Source organism: Pristiophorus japonicus, chromosome 1 (assembly GCF_044704955.1).
Source record: "Pristiophorus japonicus isolate sPriJap1 chromosome 1, sPriJap1.hap1, whole genome shotgun sequence".
In the NCBI taxonomy this organism is placed as follows: Eukaryota; Metazoa; Chordata; class Chondrichthyes; family Pristiophoridae; genus Pristiophorus; species Pristiophorus japonicus.
The window spans coordinates 125,476,416-125,498,669 of NC_091977.1; the positions used below are offsets into that span (position 1 = coordinate 125,476,416).

The 22,254-nt window shown below is 43.8% G+C and overlaps 1 protein-coding gene across 1 annotated transcript in view; it reads right to left on the reverse strand.

Annotated features, from left to right (window-relative positions):
- Positions 1 to 21,830, reverse strand: part of cyp1d1 (cytochrome P450, family 1, subfamily D, polypeptide 1) — a 90,504-nt gene extending 68,674 nt beyond the window's left edge. Inside the window, exons 1-3 of the mRNA XM_070870135.1 lie at positions 21,779 to 21,830; positions 15,758 to 16,621; positions 11,463 to 11,580 (exon numbers count right to left, since the gene is read on the reverse strand). Coding sequence (XP_070726236.1) covers positions 11,463 to 11,580; positions 15,758 to 16,588 — 949 coding nt within the window. The 5' untranslated portion in view covers positions 16,589 to 16,621; positions 21,779 to 21,830. The remainder of the gene's footprint in view (positions 1 to 11,462; positions 11,581 to 15,757; positions 16,622 to 21,778) is intronic.
- Positions 21,831 to 22,254: the final 424 nt, after the last annotated feature.

Consider the following 22,254-nt stretch of genomic DNA (forward strand, 5'->3'; position numbering starts at 1 on the left):
TGGCTAACATACTCCCCCAAATGAAGAGTGAAATGCAGTCTGCATTTGTTTCACAAAACATCCATATGCAAGCATGCCACATTTTTGGTGGTGCAGAACTTCCCCTGATTTCTGGCAACCATACGGCTGATCACCATATAAAATCATGCTACAAGAAGCAGAAAATCTGGACTTAACGGTCAGGTCATGTTACAGGACTTTGGGATATCTTGCAAAAGCCTTTTCCTCCCTTCCAATTCCCTTAGGAAGATCCAAATTTCCTTCTACATCAAAGACCGCAAGAAAAATAAAAATTGAATGAATATTTTCTACTTATTTGAAACAGAACTGAAATAATATTTTTTATTTATGGCACATTGGGAATATTCACATGCTGACAACTAACAAGTCGCACCTTACATGGCCTCCTGCAACCTATAATTCTCTTTCTGCAGAGCCTTGCGTTTAATCCAAAACCAATAGTGGGTTGCACAACAATGATTTATAAAAGCATGGTTCACAGTCCTGGAGGGTAACACTGCTTTTACCAGAAGTAAATCATTTTGCAACTAGTTGTTTTTTAGATCCTATATCAATATTTAATCCTGCATAGATTGAGCAAAGATAACATCTGGGCACAGTTTTGGACATGACATCGTAGAAAGGATATATTGGCCTTGGAAGAAGTGCAGTGCAGATTCATCAGAATATTACCAAGGATTAAATTATGAGAGATTAATTACATAAACTAAGGTTGTATACCCTGAAATATAGGTTAAGGATGATTTGAGTGAGCTTTTTAGGATTTTGAAAGGAATTGATAGGGTAGATAGAGAGAAACTGGTGAGGGAGAATAGGACAAGGAGACATAGCATTAAAATCAGCACCAGGCCATTCAAGAGAGAAGTTCAGAAGCACTTCTTCATTCAAAGATTGGTAGAACTGTGGAACTCCCTCCCACAAAAAAAACCGTAGATGCTACCTCAATTAAATCAGAGATTGATAGATAATTGCTAACCATTGCAAGGGTATTAAGGGTTATGGAGTCAAAGCAGATGAATAGAATTAGGATACAGATCAGCCATGATCTCATTTGAAATGCAGAACAGGACCAAGGGGTTGCATGGCCTACTCCTGTTCCGAAGAAAGATATTTCCTGCAACACTTAAATGTTTCATAGCTTTTAAAATAATACAAATATAAGTATTATAAAAATTATGGGCCCAAAATTGCCCAGGAGTTGCTCAGTTTTTTTTTTGGAACAACTTGATTTTTCTGGAGTATCTTAAAAATTCCCATTTTTCACATTCAATTTGTGCCAGTGTAAGAGAGTTAGTTAGGATTTTTTTAGTTTAGTTTAGTATTTTTCAAAGGGAGCGTTACCAGCCACCTACACCAGTTTTGGCCATTTAAGCCATTTTGGATAGCTAATTGTTGCTCCAAACTAACTTAGGCTAGCGTATGTGGCCACTTGTGGCCGCACAGAAAATCCTTGCAGAGAGTTAAGAAATCAGCGCAGGTAGCCAGAGATAGGGACGGGAAGAGAAGTGGAGAGGACCTTACAAGGCACTAAACAAAGCACAACAACATTCAAGAAGCATAAAAGCTATCAAGAAGAAATAAAAAATAAAACTGAAGTCCTACCTTCCTAACTCGGGCCTGGAAATCAGCAGGCCGGCCGGTGCGAGAGGCCACTCGGCCGGGAATAGGTGCAGTTGGGATGACCGGGCGGGAGAGTACAGGGAACTGGTCACAGGCTCAAAGAACACACAGGCAGGCTTGGCTGGGCTCCCAGAAGACACAGGCAGACTGGGCTGGGCTCCCAGAAGACACAGGCTGCTGGCTGCAGGACAGCTGGCTGGTGCAGGAGGCCACTCGGCCAGCGATAGGTGTGGACGGGAGAGCACAGGAAACTGGCCGATTACCAATGTTATTCGCTACTGCGCATGCGCGAACACTCCAATGTGCATGCGCAGTGCTGCCGGCACTCTTTCACCCGCAGGGCTCTAGCTCCGCCCCCCAATAGAATCGCCACGCTGTGGCCAAGCCCGGGGAGAGTAAACAGAGTGGCCAGAATCCAGGGACATCTTTTTGGCGCCGTTTTGAATGCGCAGAAAAAACGGGTGGGCCAAATTTGGGCCCATAGTCCCTAAATTTCTGCAGGGGCTGCTGCAACAGTAGAGGTGAGAGGGAGTGGGCATGGGCATTGCATGTTACAGTAGCAGTGAAATGTGGGATAATGGGCCCAGGTAGTTGTTGCAACAGCAGGGCCACAGCCCTGACTACAGGTCCGTATCGTGTAGGATAGAACAGGGTGGAGGGGCTTGCCATGTACGCCTGGTGGTTCGAGGAACACGGCGGTCCTGCCACACCCGGACGGCATAGCCGCTGTGCGCGTCCTCGTCCTCGTCCTCGTCCTCGTCCTCGTCCTCGTCCTCGTCCTCGTGTTGGAAAACAAGCCCGTGGATGGGGTGAGGTGGGGGTGGCGATTGGAAGGCTACTGGGAGGGGGGGGAGGAGGGGAGGGGAGGGGAGAGAGGGGAGGAGTGGGGGGAGGGGAGGGGGAGGAGTCACAAGACCTGGGTGTGGTCCATCCATACTGACATTGGGGTAAGAGAACAGAGAACCTGTCCTGCCTGCCTTCCTGCCGTTTTGAGCTTCTTGCAAAGGCAAAATTTAAATATGGGGTAATACTGACAATGCCTTATGCGAGCCTTCTGCATGATGGCGCTACATAGGAGACAATTGATTTGACATCGCATAAGGAACATCAGAACCCGTAGGGTGCTGGGCAGGAGGCCTTACCCACCTCAGGTATATGTAGACAGGCGTTCGTACCTGCACCCGAGTGATGCAAACTGTGTCAGAAGGCTGTGTTTCCGCAAAGAAGTTGTAACTGAGATCTGAGAGTTGGTGAAAGCAGACTTGCAACCTAGAAGCTTCAGGAGGACTGCGTTGTCAGTTGAAGTGAAGGTCACAGCTGCACTTTCAGTCAATGCCTCCGGATCGTTTCAAGCTACAACTGGGGATGCGTGCACCATCTCTCAACATGCAACACATGTCTGCATTCGGCAGGTGACAGCTGCAGTATATGCACAGAGGAATGACTACATAAAGTTCTTCATGACCGCCCAAGCAAAGCTCGACAGGGCTGTGGGCTTCTCCAGGATTTCTGGCTAACCAAACAGTACAGGGCTGCATTGATTGTACCCACCTTGCGAGCACCTTTGAAGGATTTTGTGATGTACAGGAATAGAAAAGGCTTCCACTCCATGAATGTGCAGCTCATGTGTGACGATATGCATCACATCATGTCAGTCGATGCACGATACCTGGTCTATAATTACCCATTTTCTCTCTCCCTCCTTTTTTTTTTTAAAAACAGTGGCATTACATTACCTACCCTCCACTCCATAGGAACTGATCCAGAGTCGATAAACTGTTGGAAGATGATCACCAATGCATCCACTATTTCTAGGGCTACTTCCTTAAGTACTCTGGGATGCAGGCCATCAGGCCCCGGGGATTTATCAGCCTTCAATCCCATCAATTTCCCTAACACAATTTCCCACCTAATAAGGATATCCTTCAGTTCCTCCTTCTCACTAGACCCTCAGTCCCCTAGTATTTCCAGAAGGTTATTTGTGTCTTCCTTCGTAAAGACAGAACCAAAGTATTTGTTCAATTGGTCTGCCATTTCTTTGTTCCCCATTATAAATTCACTTGAATCTGACTGCAAGGGACCTACGTTTGTTTTCACTAATCTTTTTCTCTTCACATATCTATAGAAGCTTTTGCAGTCAGTTTTTATATTCCCAGCAAGCTGCCTCTCATACTCTATTTTACCCCTCCTAATTAAACCCCTTGTCCTCCTCTGCTGTATTATAAAATTCTCCCAGTCCTCAGGTTTGCTGCTTTTTCTGGCCAATTTATATGCCTCTTCCTTGGATTTAACACAATCCTTCATTTCCCATGTTAGCCATGGTTGAGCCACCTTCCCCATTTTATTTTTACTCCAGACAGGGATGTACAATTGTTGAAGTTCATCCATGTGATCGTTAAATGTCTATCCACCGTCAACCCTTTAAGTATCACTCGCCAATCTATTCTAGCCAATTCAGGTCTCATATGATCGAAGTTACTTTTCCTTAAGTTCAGGACCCTCGTCTCTGAATTAACTGTGTCACTCTCCATCTTAATAAAGAATTCTACCACATTATGGTCACTCTTCCCCAAGGGGCTTCACACAACAAGATTGTTAATTTGCCCTTTATCATTACACATCACCCAGTCTAGGATGGCCAGCCCTCTAGTTGGTTCCTCGACATATAGGTCTAGAAAACCATCCCTAATACACTCCAGGAAATCCTCCACCGCATTGCTACCAGTTTGGTTAGCCCAATCAATATGTAGATTAAAGTCGCCCATGATAACTGCTATACCTGCAGTAACAACAGTAAGAACAATAACAACAGCAAAGAAAGGCTGCACCCATCGCTCCTCCACCTTATTTGAAGACTGCCCGCCGCGCTTTTTCTTGGTAACTCCACCACCCCTGCCCGCAGGCAGTGGCGCAGCATTTCTGGGGTTGGCACCAAGCTTATTCTAAGATCTCGGGTAGTGCGCACTTGTTGAGGGGTGGGGGGGGGGGGGGGGGGGAAAAGAGGGGGGCATGGCAGACGGCAATGTGGAGGGCCCAGCTGGCAATGCAAAGGGCCCAGTTGGGGCTCTTCAGGAGGCTGGTGTGGGGATAGGAGTGGTAGTGGCATTTGATTCTGTCAATGGGCGCGGGGTTTGGATGTGTTGCCTTATTGCAGCAGCTAACTCCAGCATGCCGTCCCTGATGCGCACTGACAGTGTCTCAACGACCTGCAACATTCCCTCCCTCATGGTCACGGACATAGTTTCAGCTAACGGAGATATTCCCTCCCTCATGGTCCCGGACATCATTCCCATTTCTCATGAGATTGCTGTTACTTCTCCCGACAGTCATGCTATCTCATCACCCACCCCATTAATGGTGTCCAGGGGTGATCGCGTAAGGTCAATACTCTCCATACTCATCGCCATCATGCGAACCACATCTGTTAGATCCTGCACTTCAGGAGAGCATTGCAGAGCTCTCCTTCCCCTCCTCACCCTGGGAGTGCCTCGCTGCATCCCACTGGGACCTGCAGCCTTGGATGGTGGGGCCCTGGGTGTGCCTCACTGCACTATACCTCCGGGACATGCAGCCTCGAACGGTAGGAAACCATGGAATGTCCCACCAACACTCAAGCCACTTGTCACGGAAGGGGCTGGCACCTCAATCAGCGGCACCTGCACCTCCTCCAAAGTCAGTAAAACAGTGGGGGCTTCATCCATCTCCATCCCCTCCACTTCACCCCCATGCTCTTGGTCTGGAGGGTGGGATTGGAAGATGTTCTCCTCTTCAGGCTCGTCCTCATCTGAATTTTCTTCTGCATAGTCAAGGTTGACCTCAAATTTCTGCAAAATATAACAGAACACAGACAAATGATTAGCAGCAGGGGAGAGGCAGGGTGGTGGCATGAGTAGGCTCACACAGCGCAGGCAGCAGGCTGATTTGAAGGACCACGATGAATGAGAGCACACTGCATCAACCAAAGCGTAGCTGACGGAGAGATCCCCAGGAACCGAAGCATGGTTAGCCTGCGCAGCACTTAACATTTAGCAAAGCCAGACTGTGGAATTTGCAGGACTTAACCTCTCCCGAGTGTGGGCCCATCTTGTGCAGTGGTGGTTGCTTTTCTTCAGGAAGGACCCACCAAAGCAGCGACCCCCCTCTTCCAAAGGTGTCAGTGGCTGCAGATTTGCCGGGCCTCCTCTTGTTCGAGTTCTTTCCCTTTTATTACGTGCCACCTTCCTCTGCAAAGATTAAAATGCAACCTTTTAGAGAGGGTATCTTTCTGCTGGGTGGAACATATACAGCTGATCACATTTACAATTGCAATTCCATTGATTAAGTGAAAATATTACTTACACTAACTACTTGACCAAGATCCTGCCATTTCTTTTTACACTGGCCTTCAGATCTTGTGGTGGTCACCATTGCACAGTAATCTTCTGCAACTTGGTTCCAGTGTTTCTTGATTTCTTTGGGTGGAACTTTTGTGTGACCTCTGCTGGTGTCCAGCTCCTGCCATCTGGCCTCAATCACAGTAACTAGTGCCTCCACTTCATCCTGTAAGAAATTCTTGGTCCTTGCACCGCATTGCATCTTGTATTGCTGCAGATCTGATTTTTCCAATGCTCTCACACAGCACTCCTTCTCACACACACAACTGGCTCTTTAAAAATGGCCGATTGCTAACCCGGAGCTGTACTGCGCATGCGCGTCTATTGAAATAATGTAAAACATGTCACTTTTTTTGTCGTGCGTGCGCAGAAGGTGCAGCATCGTTTTTTCAGCGCAGACAGCAGGCTCCACCCCCAGGCAACTGGACATGCTGCGCAGCGCCAAATTTGAATTATATAACGAGGAAACTTTGGCAAAATATTTCTGCCGCATTTCTGGCTTAGAAAAACGGGCGCAACTCTGGCAATATGCCAGAAAACAGGCTTGGCAAAATTGAGCCCATGAGCAGCAAGTACTGATAAGTATTCTTATGGATTAAAATAGTTTCTCTCATTTATGCATCATAACTATGAAAACAATAATTAAAAAAGCTTTCAAAATCTAAAAATATTTATTTATGTAAATTAGAAAAGAACTAGACAAAGCACTTCAAGCAAAACAATTTGGACTAGGGCAAAAGTGCACAAAAGTTTGGAAAACAGCAGCAGAAAGTTAATGATCCACTTCACAGTTGTTGCCTTATCTTTCGGTAACTACTTCCAGATGCCATTGTGCTGTGGTTAGCTTAAAGGAAAATCCAATCCACATGTATTTTCCTGAATGCCATTAAAGGTCTAGCAAAACAAAAGACAATTCTCCGACACACCATAGAAAAGTTGATCATTCTATTGCATCATATGTAGGACTGTGGTGGTATATATTATGGGGGCAAAATTCCCCTGTTGTGCGCCTAACATTAGTGCCTCCGAGGGGGTGCGAATGGGGCACAAAAATGTTTTTGTCTGGGGAGGGAGGCGCCCAACTGGCTCCTGCAAAATTGCACGGGAATTAGAGGAGGCCCGAAAGCAGTAGCACTCCGTCCCCGTTGATAGTGACCAGGACCACTGCGCCTCCGGCGATGACATCATCGGTGTGTGTGGTGACCCCTTTTTGGCCTGCAGCAAACATTGGGCAGCGCCCGTGAGGCTGCCGTGGGCTATGTCAGTGCCAGCCTCGTGGGTTGCGAACTGGGCTACACACCAATCGCGGGCGAAACTTAGAGTATGTTCGCAGCATCATTTTTTTTTGCCGACTTACCTGTCGCCCCTTTCTCTTCCGGTTTCACGGGGTGCATGCCGTGATCGTGTAGCCCGGTACTCCATTTTGGTGCCGGCCTGTGGCCACGGCACCCCGCATCTCCGGTGGTCAAGTGGAGGCCCATCGAAAGGCTCACATCGTCCCTCCCCTTCAATTAAAGGGGAAGGCCCTTGGAATGCATCAATGCTACACCGAGAGTCCGTGTAGTACTTCAACATTCATCCAGGTAACACCCCCGATCCCATCCCGAGGGGAAATGGAGCACACAACATTGTGCTCCACTTCCTGTCAGGGGTGGTAAGCCCAATTTCGCTTCCAGGGCGAGATTCCGCGGTGTGATACGCAATTTCAGCCCCTATAGCTATTATCCGAGATTGGTAGCGCAGAATTGGTTCCAGCCCTGCTATATTACGTAAAATCAAATTTGCATAACCAAGAAAGCACAATGCATGGATGCTCTAGGCTTTTGATCTTAAAAGTTTTGGGAGAACAGGTGGTCTAATCGGAACTGGTCTTCAGAGTTATAGGCCAAGATTATCAAGCCAGCAGCAGGTTTCCACCAGGGTAACACTTCTGCCCACCACTCTATAACCACTGGAACACGATTCAGAAAACTAGGTCAAGGTTCATTACTCATGCATGACAGGCACCCAAAGGGATTCCTGCTGCCAAAAAGTAACATCATTGCCCGGCCACAAAAACCCAGCCATGCTGTAACAGGGCCTCTGCAGCACCACCAGAAGTTGCAGCTGGGCTGGTAAGCTGCAGAAGCCTCAAAGATTGGAAGATCAGCATTGTCAGGCTGCCAAGGCCTATGCAAGAAGGTAAATGGGGGCTGGAATAGAGGGCAGAGGAAGCTGCAATAAGGCCTTCTTCTTCCATTGGGGAAAGGGTCATCACTGCCACTTCCCAGAGCCGACTACTTTCATCCTCATAGTAGCCCTGGGAATCAGTGGTAGGCAAGGTGGATGGGTTGGAAATCTGAAGGGGTCCTAAGCCCTGCCCCGCCAACATTTGCATGCAGTGAGCAGGAAAGGATAGCCAACACTGGTCCCGGCAGTGGGTGGAGGTAGTGAGGTGGCAGCAGATCTTATGACCTGAATTTTCTGTCATTCTCTGCTACATTCCCTCCCAATTCAGGCAGGATTAGGAGGAGAATCCCAGCTACATTGTCACTTTAGCTTCACTGAACTGCTTCACAACAATGCTAGTTTGCCAATATCACTGCACCCTTTTACATGTTTACATGTATATCCACCACAACAGAGAACAGATATTTTAGAATAGGAAAGTTAGGTTAAAGATTCTTTGTTGAATTTTCTTATATTTCAGTTAATCAGTTCTAGAAATGGCCAAGCTTCTGTACAATATGTGTCTATTATGTACGGCAGTTTCCTGGAAATTTGTACTATTATAAAACTTTGACAGCAATAAATAATGTTCGAAGATACACCTCAGGATATTTTATCAACATAGATGACTGGAGGTTTAATGGTTTCTGCTACAATTAATAAATAAGTTTCCGCAATAAACATATATTTTGGTCGAGTTTCTGTTTTAGATGCAATCGGAAATCCGGGTGTAAATTGTGCTAGTTTTCTGAATTGAATTTTTTGGCTCAAACTCATTTGCATATCACCGAATGTAAAACATTTTCATGAACCAGCTGAATCGGGCATCATTTTAGAAAGTAATTAATTCTGGGGGGGCGGGTTTGCATTAAAAAATATTCCTTATATATTTAAGAATGGTAACCAGGTGCAGTTTTATTAATACAGCCGAAAATAGGTTTATCACAAAAAAAAAGCATTCTTAACAAGTGTCCAGCCTACCACCCATGAATAACCCAATTTAAAAACTGAAAATAACATTTTTTTAAATTATGCAGAACCATTTACTAGTTTTATTGGTTTACAGTAGTCAGTTTCTTTGCAAATTTAAGATCTTTAAAAAAAGCTTTTGAAAGGTGCCCAATCGGGTCCTTGCACCTAAAATAAAAAGCTTAACTTTAAGAGCCTCCTCGAAGGCCCACAAACGGGTGCAATTAGCGATAATTTGCCATGGTGATTAATTTGATCTGGGACGTAGCCAGTATTGTGGGTTCAGCGTGATTTTTTTTTGTAAACCAATGTGAAAAATCGCAGCAACTCAATTTGCCCTTGAAATTCCTTGATCTTGTGTGCTGGTTTGGCCGAATTGCACTGAAAAAAACGGAACCTTCAGACCATAGGGTATATTTTATAAACTTGCGTTCACAGCACAGAGCTTTGCCTGCCGGAAGAGTAAATTGGGAATTTGAACATGGAAATCAGCAGGATTTTTCATCCATTAAATTGAAAGGATTGAAAACCTGTGGAACCCACTAATCTTCCAATTCCCAATATATAATCTCAACAGGCAAAGCTGGGAGTACAATTATCTGAGATTAGCCCTATAGCTGTGATTTTGCTTTCATTGCAAAATGGAAATATATTGAATATAAATAAATCTACAATTTTTGAACATTTACTGTAAAGTATAGGATAAATTTTATAAATCTGCACAACTGACCGAGTGGTCACACATATCGGGAATTTGAACGTAAAGGTCAGTGTACATCACTAGATTTTTCATTCAATAAAATTAATGGATGTCTGATAAATGCTGATGTGTGTCCAAATTCCTGATCTATGTTCCTAGTACATGTCAATGTATATGAAAGTATTTCATTGACTGCAGTACTTTGGATTTGATCTTCAGTATAGTGTTGAAATGAAATGATTATCGAATATTCCACAAACAAATGCTAAATATCATTAAGATACTGCAGATGAGAATTTTACACAAGTGGGTAACCAACACACTAAAATTGTGCTCAGCAGAATTTTAACTCCAAAGACCCTTCAATAAAACTTCGGCGAAACTGGTTAAGAAATTAGTTTTGCATATGGTCTCCATGAAATTCGAAGAAATCATTGAAGTTAGAGAGAGACGAAAGGGTTTTATTAGAAATATAAGTAACTTTGCTCTGTGTGATCAGCTTTTATGAAATTTCATAGAAACATAGAAAATAGGTGCAGGAGTAGGCCATTCGGCCCTTCTAGCCTGCACCGCCATTCAATGAGTTCATGGCTGAACATGCAACTTCAGTACCCCATTCCTGCTTTCTCACCATACCCCTTGATCCCCCTAGTAGTAAGGACTTCATCTAACTCCTTTTTGAATATATTTAGTGACTTGGCCTCAACAACTTTCTGTGGTAGAGAATTCCACAGGTTCACCACTCTCTGGGTGAAGAAGTTCCTTCTCATCTCGGTCCTAAATGGCTTACCCCTTATCCTTAGACTGTGCCCCCTGGTTCTGGACTTCCCCAACATTGGGAACATTCTTCCTGCATCTAACCTGTCTAACCCCGTCAGAATTTTAAACGTTTCTGTGAGGTCCCCTCTCATTCTTCTGAACTCCAGTGAATAGAAGCCCAGTTGATCCAGTCTTTCTTGATAGGTCAGCCCCGCCATCCTGGGAATCAGTCTGGTGAGCCTTCGCTGCGCTCCCTCAATAGCAAGAATGTCCTTCCTCAGGTTAGGAGAACAAAACTGTACACAATACTCCAGGTGTGGCCTCACCAAGGCCCTGTACAACTGTAGCAACACCTCCCTGCCCCTGTACTCAAATCCCCTCGCTATGAAGGCCAACATGCCATTTGCTTTCTTAACTGCCTGCTGTACCTGCATGCCAACCTTCAATGACTGATGTACCATGACACCCAGGTCTCGTTGCACCTCCCCTTTTCCTAATCTGTCACCATTCAGATAATAGTCTGTCTCTCTGTTTTTACCACCAAAGTGGATAACCTCACATTTATCCACATTATACTTCATCTGCCATGCATTTGCCCACTCACCTAACCTATCCAATTCGCTCTGCAGCCTCATAGCATCCTCCTCGCAGCTCACACTGCCACCCAACTTTCTGTTCCATATTTTAGTAAATATACCATTGTGGATGTTATGGCACTTTATCATTTTCCAGTTACTTTTGCAATATCACCTACTTTAAAAGTACATACAAATTTAGCTTATGGAATCTATGTGACAGTCTGTTAAGCTTACCTGCTCCAAATATGTCATTCACAGTGGCAATAATCTGTTCATCAGTTAATAGAGCTGTTTGTTGCTGCTTGTTTTCACAGAGCGCAATGAAAACATCAGTGATATCTCGAACACAATTCTATAAAATTAAATAATTTGATTACATGTAGATTTTGCATGACAAATTGGCACTGAATTGGTCTAAGACCCTAAAGTAGTCCACTAGGTAGAACAGTAGCCCATAAGGCGGAACTATATTACAGTCATGTTGGCTGAAAAAGTTCAGTAAGTTTGTACTATCATTCTCTTAATATATTCAAGTTAAACTTCATAATTCCATCTGCTCATTGACTGAAAAAATACTTATATCTCAGTAGCACTCTCACCACATTAAATGATTTTCAACCTTACATTGTGAAAAAAAAGTTTTTAAATGACTAACAGCTATCGAATTCTCCAGAAACCTCAGTGATGTAGTTACTTCAGTATTTATTATTTTGAAATATTTAGTAATGTGAATGTTACATATTTTAACACATTACAAAAGCATGAATTGGGGATTGCAACCAACAACCCTATTTCTATTGATGGAATTTCATGATCTCACATCAGTTGAGTTGTTTGCAAAGTGTCTGTTTCTAGGCTACCTCTAACGAAGTTTGATCTTTTTTAAATAAAATACTTAATAAAAAGACTGAGTAAGTAGCAATAACAACTTAAGTACAGGGTATACAGACAACTTCCTTTCATAACATTTAGATTTATTGAGCAATTCAGATTTCCCCTGAAATGTTACCAAAATATGCACAAAAATTATATTACAAGTTAGAAAATGGTACACTTTACATAATTAGTGCTATTTTTTTTTTAAATGTCTTGCATAGGTATAGTACCAAGATAACAATAATATTTCACCTGCAAAAGGACAGACAGGCTAAGTGAGTGGGCAAAAATTTGGCAGATGGAGTATAATGTTGGAAAGTGTGAGGTTATGCACTTTGGCCCAAAAAAATTGAAGAGCAAGTTATTATTTAAATGGAGAAAAATTGCAAAGTGCTGCAGTACAGCGGGACCTGGGGGTCCTGATGCATGAAACACAAAAGGTTAGTATGCAGGTACAGCAAGCGATCAGAAAGGCCAATGCAATCTTGGCCTTTATTGCAAAGGGGTTGTAGTATAAAAGCAGGGAAGTCTTACTACAGTTATACAGGGTATTGGTGAGGCCACACCTGGAATACTGCATGCAGTTTTAGTTTCCATATTTACAAAAGGATATACTTGCTTTGGAGGCAGTTCAGAGAAGATTCACAAGGTTGATTCCGGAGATAAGGGGGTTGACATAAGGAAAGCTTGAGTAGGTTGGGCCTCTACTCATTGGAATTCAGAAGAATGAATGGTGATCGTGTCGAAAAGTATAAGATTATGAGGGGGCTTGACAAGGTGGATACAGAGAGGATGTTTCCACTGATAGGGGAGACTAGAACTAGAGGGGTGTAATCTTAGAATAAGGGGCCGCCCATTTAAAACTGAAATGAAGAGGAATTTCTTCTCTCAGACAGTCGTAAATCTATGGAATACACTGCCTCAGAGAGCTATGGAAGTTGGGTCATTGAATATATTTAAGACAGAGATAAACAGTTTCTTAACCGATAAGGGAATAAGGGTTTATGGGGAGCGGGCAGGGAAGTCCATGATCGGATCAGCCATGTCCGCATTAAATGGCGGAGCAGGCTCGAGAGACCGTATGGCCGACTCCTGCTCCCATTTCTTATGTTCGAAGTATCAACGGCCAAGATTAAAAGATATCAGCCGGGACATGCCTAACCCCACCCCTCCTGTTCAGTTCGCCACATCTCTGAATTATATGATTCTATGAATTTGGTGTTCCAGGGTACAAGGATGGCTTGCTCACACTCCCAGCGCATCACATTCCTGGCAGGGCATTGTGCTGGGAATCAGAATCAAGGCCCCAAAAAGCCACAAGGAGATGCATCTTGGCAGAAGAGCGAAGATCTGCCGATCATGGCCTTTGCCGCGAATCCCAAAGTTTGCAGGATTGGGGGAGGGCCCATGATAAACATAAGAACATAAGAATTGCCCCTCGAGCCTGCTCCGCCATTCAATAAGATCATGGCTGATCTGGCCGTGGACTCAGCTCCACTTACCCGCCGTCTCCCCATAACACTTAATTCCCTTATTGGTTAAAAATCTATCTATCTGTGACTTGAATACATTCAATGAGCTAGCCTCAACTGCTTCCTTGGGCAGAGAATTCCACAGATTCACAACCCTCTGGGAGAAGAAATTCCTTCTCAACTCGGTTTTAAATTGGCTCCCCCGTATTTTGAGGCTGTGCCCCCTAGTTCTAACCTCCCCTACCAGTGGAAACAACCTCCCTGCCTCTATCTTGTCTATCCCTTTCATTATTTTAAATGTTTCTATAAGATCACCCCTCATCCTTCTGAACTCCAACAAGTAAAGACCCAGTCTACTCAATCTCTCATCATAAGGTAACCCCCTCATCTCCGGAATCAGCCTAGTGAATCGTCTCTGTACCCCCTCCAAAGCCAATATATCCTTCCTTAAGTAAGGTGACCAAACTGCACGCAGTACTCCAGGTGCGGCCTTACCAATACCCTATACAGTTGCAGAAGGACCTCCCTGCTTTTGTACTCCATCCCTCTCGCAATGAAGGCCAACATTCCATTCGCCTTCCTGATTACCTGCTACACCTGCAAACTAACTTTTTGGGATTCATGCACAAGGAGCCCCAGGTCCCTCTGCATCTCAGCATGTTGTAATTTCTCCCCATTCAAATAATATTCCCTTTGACTGTTTCCCCCCCCCAAGGTGAATGACCTCACACTTTCCAACATTGTATTCCATCTGCCAAACCTTCGCCCATTCACTTAACCTATCCAAATCTCTTTGCAGCCTCTGTGTCCTCTCCACAATCCGCTTTCCCACTAATCTTTGTGTCATCTGCAAATTTTGTTACACTACACTCTGTCCCCTCTTCCAGGTCATCTATGTATATTGTAAACAGTTGTGGTCCCAGCACCGATCGCTGTGGCACACCACTAACCACTGATTTCCAACCCGAAAAGGACCCATTTATCCCGACTCTCTGCTTTCTGTTCGCCAGCCAATTCTCTATCCATGCTAATACATTTCCTCTGACTCCGCGTACCTCTATCTTCTGCAGTAACCTTTTGTGTGGCACCTTATCGAATGTCTTTTGGATATCTAAATACACCACATCCATCGGTACACCTCTATCCACCATGCTCGTTATATCCTCAAAGAATTCTAGTAAATTAGTTAAACATGATGTGCATGGCATTGGCAGGCTGGGGCTGCAACTGAAGATCTGGTGAAAGTCCAGTGTAGATGGCCAGGTCCCAGGGGAAGAGGGTGTTAAGTTACCTTCAGGAGAAACTTTTTGATGCCCCTGCAGCCCCCGGATCAAAATATGTATTGATCGTTGACAGTCCAGGTCTCAAATCTGGCTTGGGTCATTACCACCAGCCAGTCAATGCTGACTATATGTCGAGTCCCTAACATTGGGGCGTGGGAACTACGACATTTGGAATCCCCCACATCAAGGCCTACACCTTACATCGATTGCCTGGTAAGAGGCATGTGGAAGCTCTGTCCCAACAAAGCCATTCAGGAAACTTGGGCACAAGATCAGGACAATAATTAAATCCCATCCTAGTTTCTGGCCATTCAGATGGACTTGAACTGAAGTTATTGTGGAGGTTTGCCAGAACAGTGTGGATGTTCAGCACTCAGGATTGTAACTGCAGTCCTGTCTTGCCAACCTTAGGGCCTTCTAGCTGCTGTTGCAGAACATTAGAAAGCCTAAGGACCAAGGATGCAGTGGGTCAGTGTAAAAACTTTCTTTTCAGTCCTCTTTGCTTTGCTGCTGGGCCTCCTTGGATGCTTTGGTCTTGTTACAAAGCCCAGCACCAGCTTCTTGTGGCGCCACTGTAAATGGACGCTTCTTCAGCAAAGAATGAGGAAAATGAGGCAATAGGGCCAGGAGTAGCCCTCCCTCAACATTTACATTACAATGCTGAAGCTGTGCCTATTGCGGTCGCAGAACTAGATCCAGCCGTTTGAAAAGCCCCCAAAATTGGGATGGTGCAATAGTGGTCCATCCCCTTTTCTTCTCAGTGGTGTCTGGAAAGTGTACATAAAGTAAGGAATATCAGAGCCATGTACATCCAGAATTGGATCCCAACTAATGTTAACAAACTTCTAATTTTAGGTATATAAACCCTGGTTCTTTGTTTAATATGAGTTTATTTTACCTGGTCAAATGTTGCATAATGTTCCTCTATTGATTTAATCATAAATGTGTTCAACCGGTCAACGAACTTAAGACCTGGATTTGGTAGGTAACGGCAAAATGGGAGGAAGTCTGCAATATTTCCAGAAGCAAATGCTCTCATAACCTCATGATTGGCTTGGACAATACTAAGAAATTCTTTGTCATTATGGTCATGCCTCTTGCCAAAACAAAGAGCACAGATGACATTTGCCACAGCATTGGTGATAGGTCCAACTGGATCAAATCCAACCTCCTTTTCTGCAAGATTCAACAATACTTTGATTAACTCTGTAACCTCAGCACATACATGTTCTTCAAGGAGACACGAGTATGTTGAGTTCTGAGCTTCTGTCAGTGAAAAAGTTCTCAGGGCACTCTTAGCGATCTTTTTGTGTAACTTCCAACCTTCCCCATATTTCTCAGTGAATGTCAGACTTGGCCCTTTGGCTATAACTGAAAAACTGTAGAGATCTGGTCTTCCAGCAAACGCCTCTCCTTGTTTGATCAATGCTTGTTTAATTGTTTCCATACCACTCACCACTACCACTGGTTTCATTCCAAGCTTTATACAAAAGACGTTTCCATATTTTTCACGCATTTCAGTAAGTGTTAAGTGAGGGTATTCTCCCAACTGCAACATATTTCCAATAATTGGCCATGACCTGGGGCCTGGAGGGAAGCCAACATCATTCATATTGTTTCTTCTGCCTTTGATGATGATGATGATAAGAACAATTGCAAATGTAACAAGACCAATTGTAACCTCAGAGAGTGAAAGCATAAGCTCTTCCTGAAAAAATCTTCCTGCCATTTTCAGTGAGAAAATCTGTCCAATTTTTCAAACCTGCAGGATAAAAATGGATATGTTATAAAAATTCAGATCAGCACAAAATCTGTTTTCAAAGAGCCATAATGAAACAGAGGACAATTATGAGCTGATCTTCCAGCTCAAAGCTCCCCCAAATAATTTATTGCATTTTTAACCCACAAACATGCCACAACCCAAGAAAACATGCCAAAAATGCTGCAACTATAATAATCATTGGCCCACAGCTACAGAAGTGCACACTGAAGGTAGTGTGTTCTCACCTTCCTTGATCTTACCAGCCTCCACTGAACTGATGTAAGGATTTCAGAGGTGACAAAAACTTGGTTAACAGTAGTCCTTTATTTTAAGCACAATCGAGTTTTAATATATTCTAGTATTTAAGCGGTAATTTATCCATTTATCCTCTGGGTAAGGTTCGTAGTCTGGAGTTTCTCCTGTTATTTCCTTCTTTGATGGTCACTCTCCACAACTGAACGAGACAAATTCAATCAAGTTAGTCAGACATGACTTTTTCTTGACAAATCCAGGCTGACTGTCCTTGATTATTCCATGTCTTTCCAAATGAAGATTTATCCTGCCCCTCAGGATTTTTTTCAATAATTTCCCCACCACCGAAGTTAGGCTAACTGGCCTGTAGTTACTCGGTCTATCCCTTTCTAAACAAAGATACAACATTAGCAGTCCTCTGGCACTGCACCTGTAGTCAGAGGGGATTGGAAAATGATAGTCAGAGCCTCTACTATTTCCTCTTTTGCTTCTCTTAACAGCTTGGGATACATTTCATCCAGGCCTGGGGATTTATCCACTTTCAAAGCTGCTAAGCCCCTTAATACTTCCTCTCTCACTATATTTATCTTGTCTAATATTTCTCCCATGAGAGACTTGGCATATCACTGGAGGCTGATACGCTTAGTGAGATGCAATGCACAGCCTGCAGGAGAGAAGCAGCTTCGACTTCTGAAAAAGGTCAAGAGTTTTCAAAATAAAATATGGTTCTGCCCCATTACATAGGGGCCAGGCTATCCCTGGAGAAGGGCTTGGGCACTCCTCTTCGATGGCAGTTAAGTAGGCAGGCATTCATTGTGGTGCCAGGTGCCAGCACCCTCCTCCCTGATTCAAAAGAGGTGCCCTTCTACTGATCCCACAAGCTCTGGCAGTGTCATTGCTGGAGAGCAGCAGTGGGAGTAACCCCATGATAACTGCCAGGATCATGGCCCATGCATTTTTGGGGCCAGCAACTTTGCTGCAATCAAGGCCGCACAGATGCCACTGGAGGTGACTGATTTTCTCAGGTCTGTGATACTGCGGTTGGGTACAAGTGCATGATAGAACCTTGAGGCCACCAGATCACCCAATAAATCACCTTTTTCCATTAGCAACTGATCTTTCCAGCATTAGCCCAATCAATTGGAAATTGAGGAGGATATGGGTCCCTTACCAATTGTTAGCATGAATTAGGCAAAAAACAAAAAGGGCCACATTACAGAAAAATTCTAAAGTAGCAAAGTGTGTTAAAAAGACAAGCCTGAAGGCTCTGTGCCTCAATGCTAGGAGTATTCAGAATAAGGTGGACGAATTAACTGCGCAGATAGCAGTTAATGGATATGATGTGATTGGCATCACGGAGACATGGCTCCAGGGTGAACAAGGCTGGGAACTCAAGATCCAGGGGTATTCCACATTTAGGAAGGATAGGCAGAAAGGAAAAGGAGGCGTTGCTGGTTAAAGAGGAAATTAATGCAATAGTAAGGAGGGACATTAGCCTGGATGATGTGGAATCAGTATGGGTGGAGCTGCAGAATTCCAAAGGGCAGAAAACGCTAGTGGGAGTTGTGTACAGACCACCAAACAGTAGTAGTGAGGTTGGGGACAGCATCAAACAAGAAATAAGGGATGTGTGCAATAAAAGTACAGCAGTTATCATGGGCGACTTTAATCTACATATTGATTGGGCCAAAAAAAACTGGTAGTAATGCGGTGGAGAAGGATTTCCTGGAGTGTATCAGGGATGGTTTTCTAGACCAATATGTCAAGGAACCAACTGGAGAGCTGGCCATCCTAGACTGGGTGATGTGTAATGAGAAGGGACTAATTAGCAATCTTGTTGTGCGAGGCCCCTTGGGGAAGAGTGACCATAATATGGAAGAATTCTTTATTAAGATGGAGAGTGACACAGTTAATTCGGAAACTAGGGTCCTGAACTTAGGAAAGGTAACTTCGACGGTATGAGGCGTGAATTGGCTAAATAGACTGGCAAAGGATACAAAGAGTTGACAGTAGATAAGCAATGGCAAACATTTAAAGATTACATGGATGAACTTCAGCAATTGTACATCCCTGTCTGGAGTAAAAAATAAAACGGGGAAGGTGGCTCAACCATGGCTAACAAGGGAAATTAAGGATAGTGTTAAAGCCAAAGAAGAGGCATATAATTTGGTGAGAAAAAGCAACAAACCTGAGGACTGGGAGAAATTTAGAATTCAACAGAGGAAGACTAAAGTTTAATTAAGAAGGGGAAAATAGAGTACGAGAGGAAGCTTGCAGGGAACATAAAAACTGACTGCAAAAGCTTCTATAAATATGTGAAGAGAAAAAGATTAGTGAAGACAAATGTAGGTCCCTTGCAGTCGGATTCAGGTGAATTTATAATGGGGAACAAAGAAATGGCAGACCAATTGAACAAATACTTTGGTTCTGTCTTCACGAAGGAAGACACAAAAAACCTTCCGGAAGTACTAGGGGACCGAGGGTCTAGTGAGAAGGAGGAACTGAAGGATATCCTTATTAGGCGGGAAATTGTGTTAGGGTAATTTAATGGGATTGAAGGCCGATAAAACCCCAGCGCCTGATAGTCTGCATCCCAGACTACTTAAGAAAGTGGCCCTAGAAATACTGGATGCATTGGTGATCATTTTCCAACAGTCTATCGACTCTGGATCAGTTCCTATGGACTGGAGGGTAGCTAATGTAACACCACTTTTTTAAAAAAGAGGGAGCGAGAAAACAGGTAATTATAAGCTGGTTAGCCTGACATAAGTAGTGGAGAAAATGTTGGAATCAATCATTAAGGATGAAATAGCAGTGCATTCAGAAATCAGTGACAGGATCAGACCAAGTCAGCATGAATTTATGAAAGGGAAATCATGCTTGACGAATCTGGAATTTTTTGAGTATGTAACTAGCAGAGTGGACAAGGGAGAACCAGTGGATGTGGTGTATTTGGACTTTCAAAAGGTTTTTGACAAGGTCCCACACAAGTGATTGGTGTGCAAAATCAAAGCGTATGGTATTGGGGGTAATGTACTGACGTGGATAGAGAACTGGTTGGCAGACAGGAAGCAGAGAGTCGGGATAAACAGGTCTTTTTCAGAATGGCAGGCAGTGACTAGTGGAGTGCCGCAGGGCTCAGTGTTGGGATCCCAGCTCTTTACCATATACAGTAACGATTTAGATGAAGGAATTGAGTGTAATATCTCCAAGTTTGCGGATGACACTAAACTGAGTGACGGTGTGAGCTGTAAGGAGGACGCTAAGAGGCTGCAGGGTGACTTGGACAGGTTAGGTGAGTAGGCAAATGCATGGCAGATGTAGTATAATGTGGATAAGTGTGAGATTATCCATTTTGGGGGCAAAAACACGAAGGCAGAATATTATCTGAATGGCTGCACATTAGGAAAAGGGGAGGTGCAACGAGACCTGTGTGTCACAGTTCATCAGTCACTGAAAGTGGGCATGCAGGTACAGCAGGCGGTGAAGGCAGCAAATGGTATGTTGGCCTTCATAGCTTGGGAATTTGAGTAGAGGAGTAGGGAGGTCTTACTGCAGTTGTTCAGAGCCTTAGGTGAGGCCTCACCTGGAATAGTGTGTTCAGATTTGGTCTCCTAATCTGAGGAAGGACGTTCTTGCTATTGATGGAGTGCAGTGATGGTTCACCAGACTGATTCCAGGGATGGCTGGACTGTCATATGAGGAAAGACTGGATCAACTGGGCCTTTATTCACTGGAGTTTAGAAGGATGAGAGGGGATCTCATAGAAACATATAAGATTCTGACAGGACTGGACAGGTTAGGTGCGGGAAGAATGTTCTCGATGTTGGGGAAGTCCAGAACCAGGGGACATAGTCTTAGGATAAGGGGAAGGCCATTTAGGACTGAGATGAGGAGAAACCTCTTCATTCAGAGAGTTGTTAACCTATGGAATTCCCTGCTACAGAGAGTTGTTGATGCCAGTTCATTGGATATATTCAAGAGGGAGTTAGATATGGCCTTATGGCTAAGGGGACCAAGGGGTATGGAGAGAAAGCAGGAAAGGGGTACTGAGGAATGATCAGCCATGATCTTATTGAATGGCAGTGCAGACTCGAAGGGCCGAATGGCCTACACCTGCACCTATTTTCTATGTTTCTATATATCCCTATCCCCACTCACAGCACCTCTTTAAATTGTCCAAAATGTCCTCCTAATCCTGCACAGGACTACAGTTGATTTAATGCGCAATTTATTTGAGAACATTGCAAATATAGGCAGAATTGGAACAGTTTAATACCAAGGGCTAGAAATTGGCCAGCCTTGCGTCTGTTTTTTTGGCAATATTTCACCGTTTTGGTGGAAAAAGGTATCAGATAAATTGGCCAAAGACTTGAAGACCACTGACATGCAAGACGAAAAAAAGCACTATCGCTTTAAATTGGCCGTTTGGCACACCTGTATTCTGGGTGAAAAAAAAGCCCGAGAAAAGCCTGCGTTGCTGCCCCAAAAACGGTGGTACATATGAAGACTTGCAAAAAACGTAAGTTAACGTTTTTATTTTAAATTTTTTTTGCAGCATTTACTTAGTTAAGGATCTTGTAAATATTTTGTGATTTTTTATTTTTTGTTTTTTGCTATTTTGTGTGTTTTCTCCTCCCTCCCAGGACCTACCTGTCTTTTATTTTGGTAAATAAAACTTAGCCCAAACAGTGTAATTCACTGGACTTGAAATAAACTTTGTTATAATGTACTTCGACCCAAATGTGTAACCTGTAGGAAGTCTCTAAAGTTGAATTTATAATCAGTTAAGTGAAAAGGAAAAATAATTCTTAACTATACTGTGCCACATGTAAGCGTCCATAACCATGCAATCAACGTTTTCCCGACAAAAATATAAAAAGTTTTCCGGAAACAGCCACTTACTCTTAGCGCTCTATCAGCTCACAGGACTGGCTTCACTTCCTCAGCTCTTCCACTGCGCTCTACGCTTGTGCACGGACTGTCAGGCGTGCCCCCAACGGGTGCATTGCAGACGTCAACACAGCTCTCAAAGTATTGGATTTCAAAATCCGCTCACGTGCAAATGACTGGTGATTGGCCAAATTTGGAAGCTCTCAATAAAGTGGAAGAAATAAACTGAACTGAGCCATTGGAAAGTCAAGGCTGAAAGACATGACATAAAACAAAACTGTCAATGGACACCTCCCACTGCCAAAGAGTGAGGTGTACAGTCGCTAGTTAGCTGCACACGTGAGTATGCTGGATACCAGAGGTATTGACCATCAAAAATATTAGCATGGTTAAAGGAAGTAAACTGTGTCCATCACACAGGGGACAATAAAGCTGATGCTTCAATCCAGCTTACTGCTACAAGTCACTAATTTTCTTCAATTGTTATT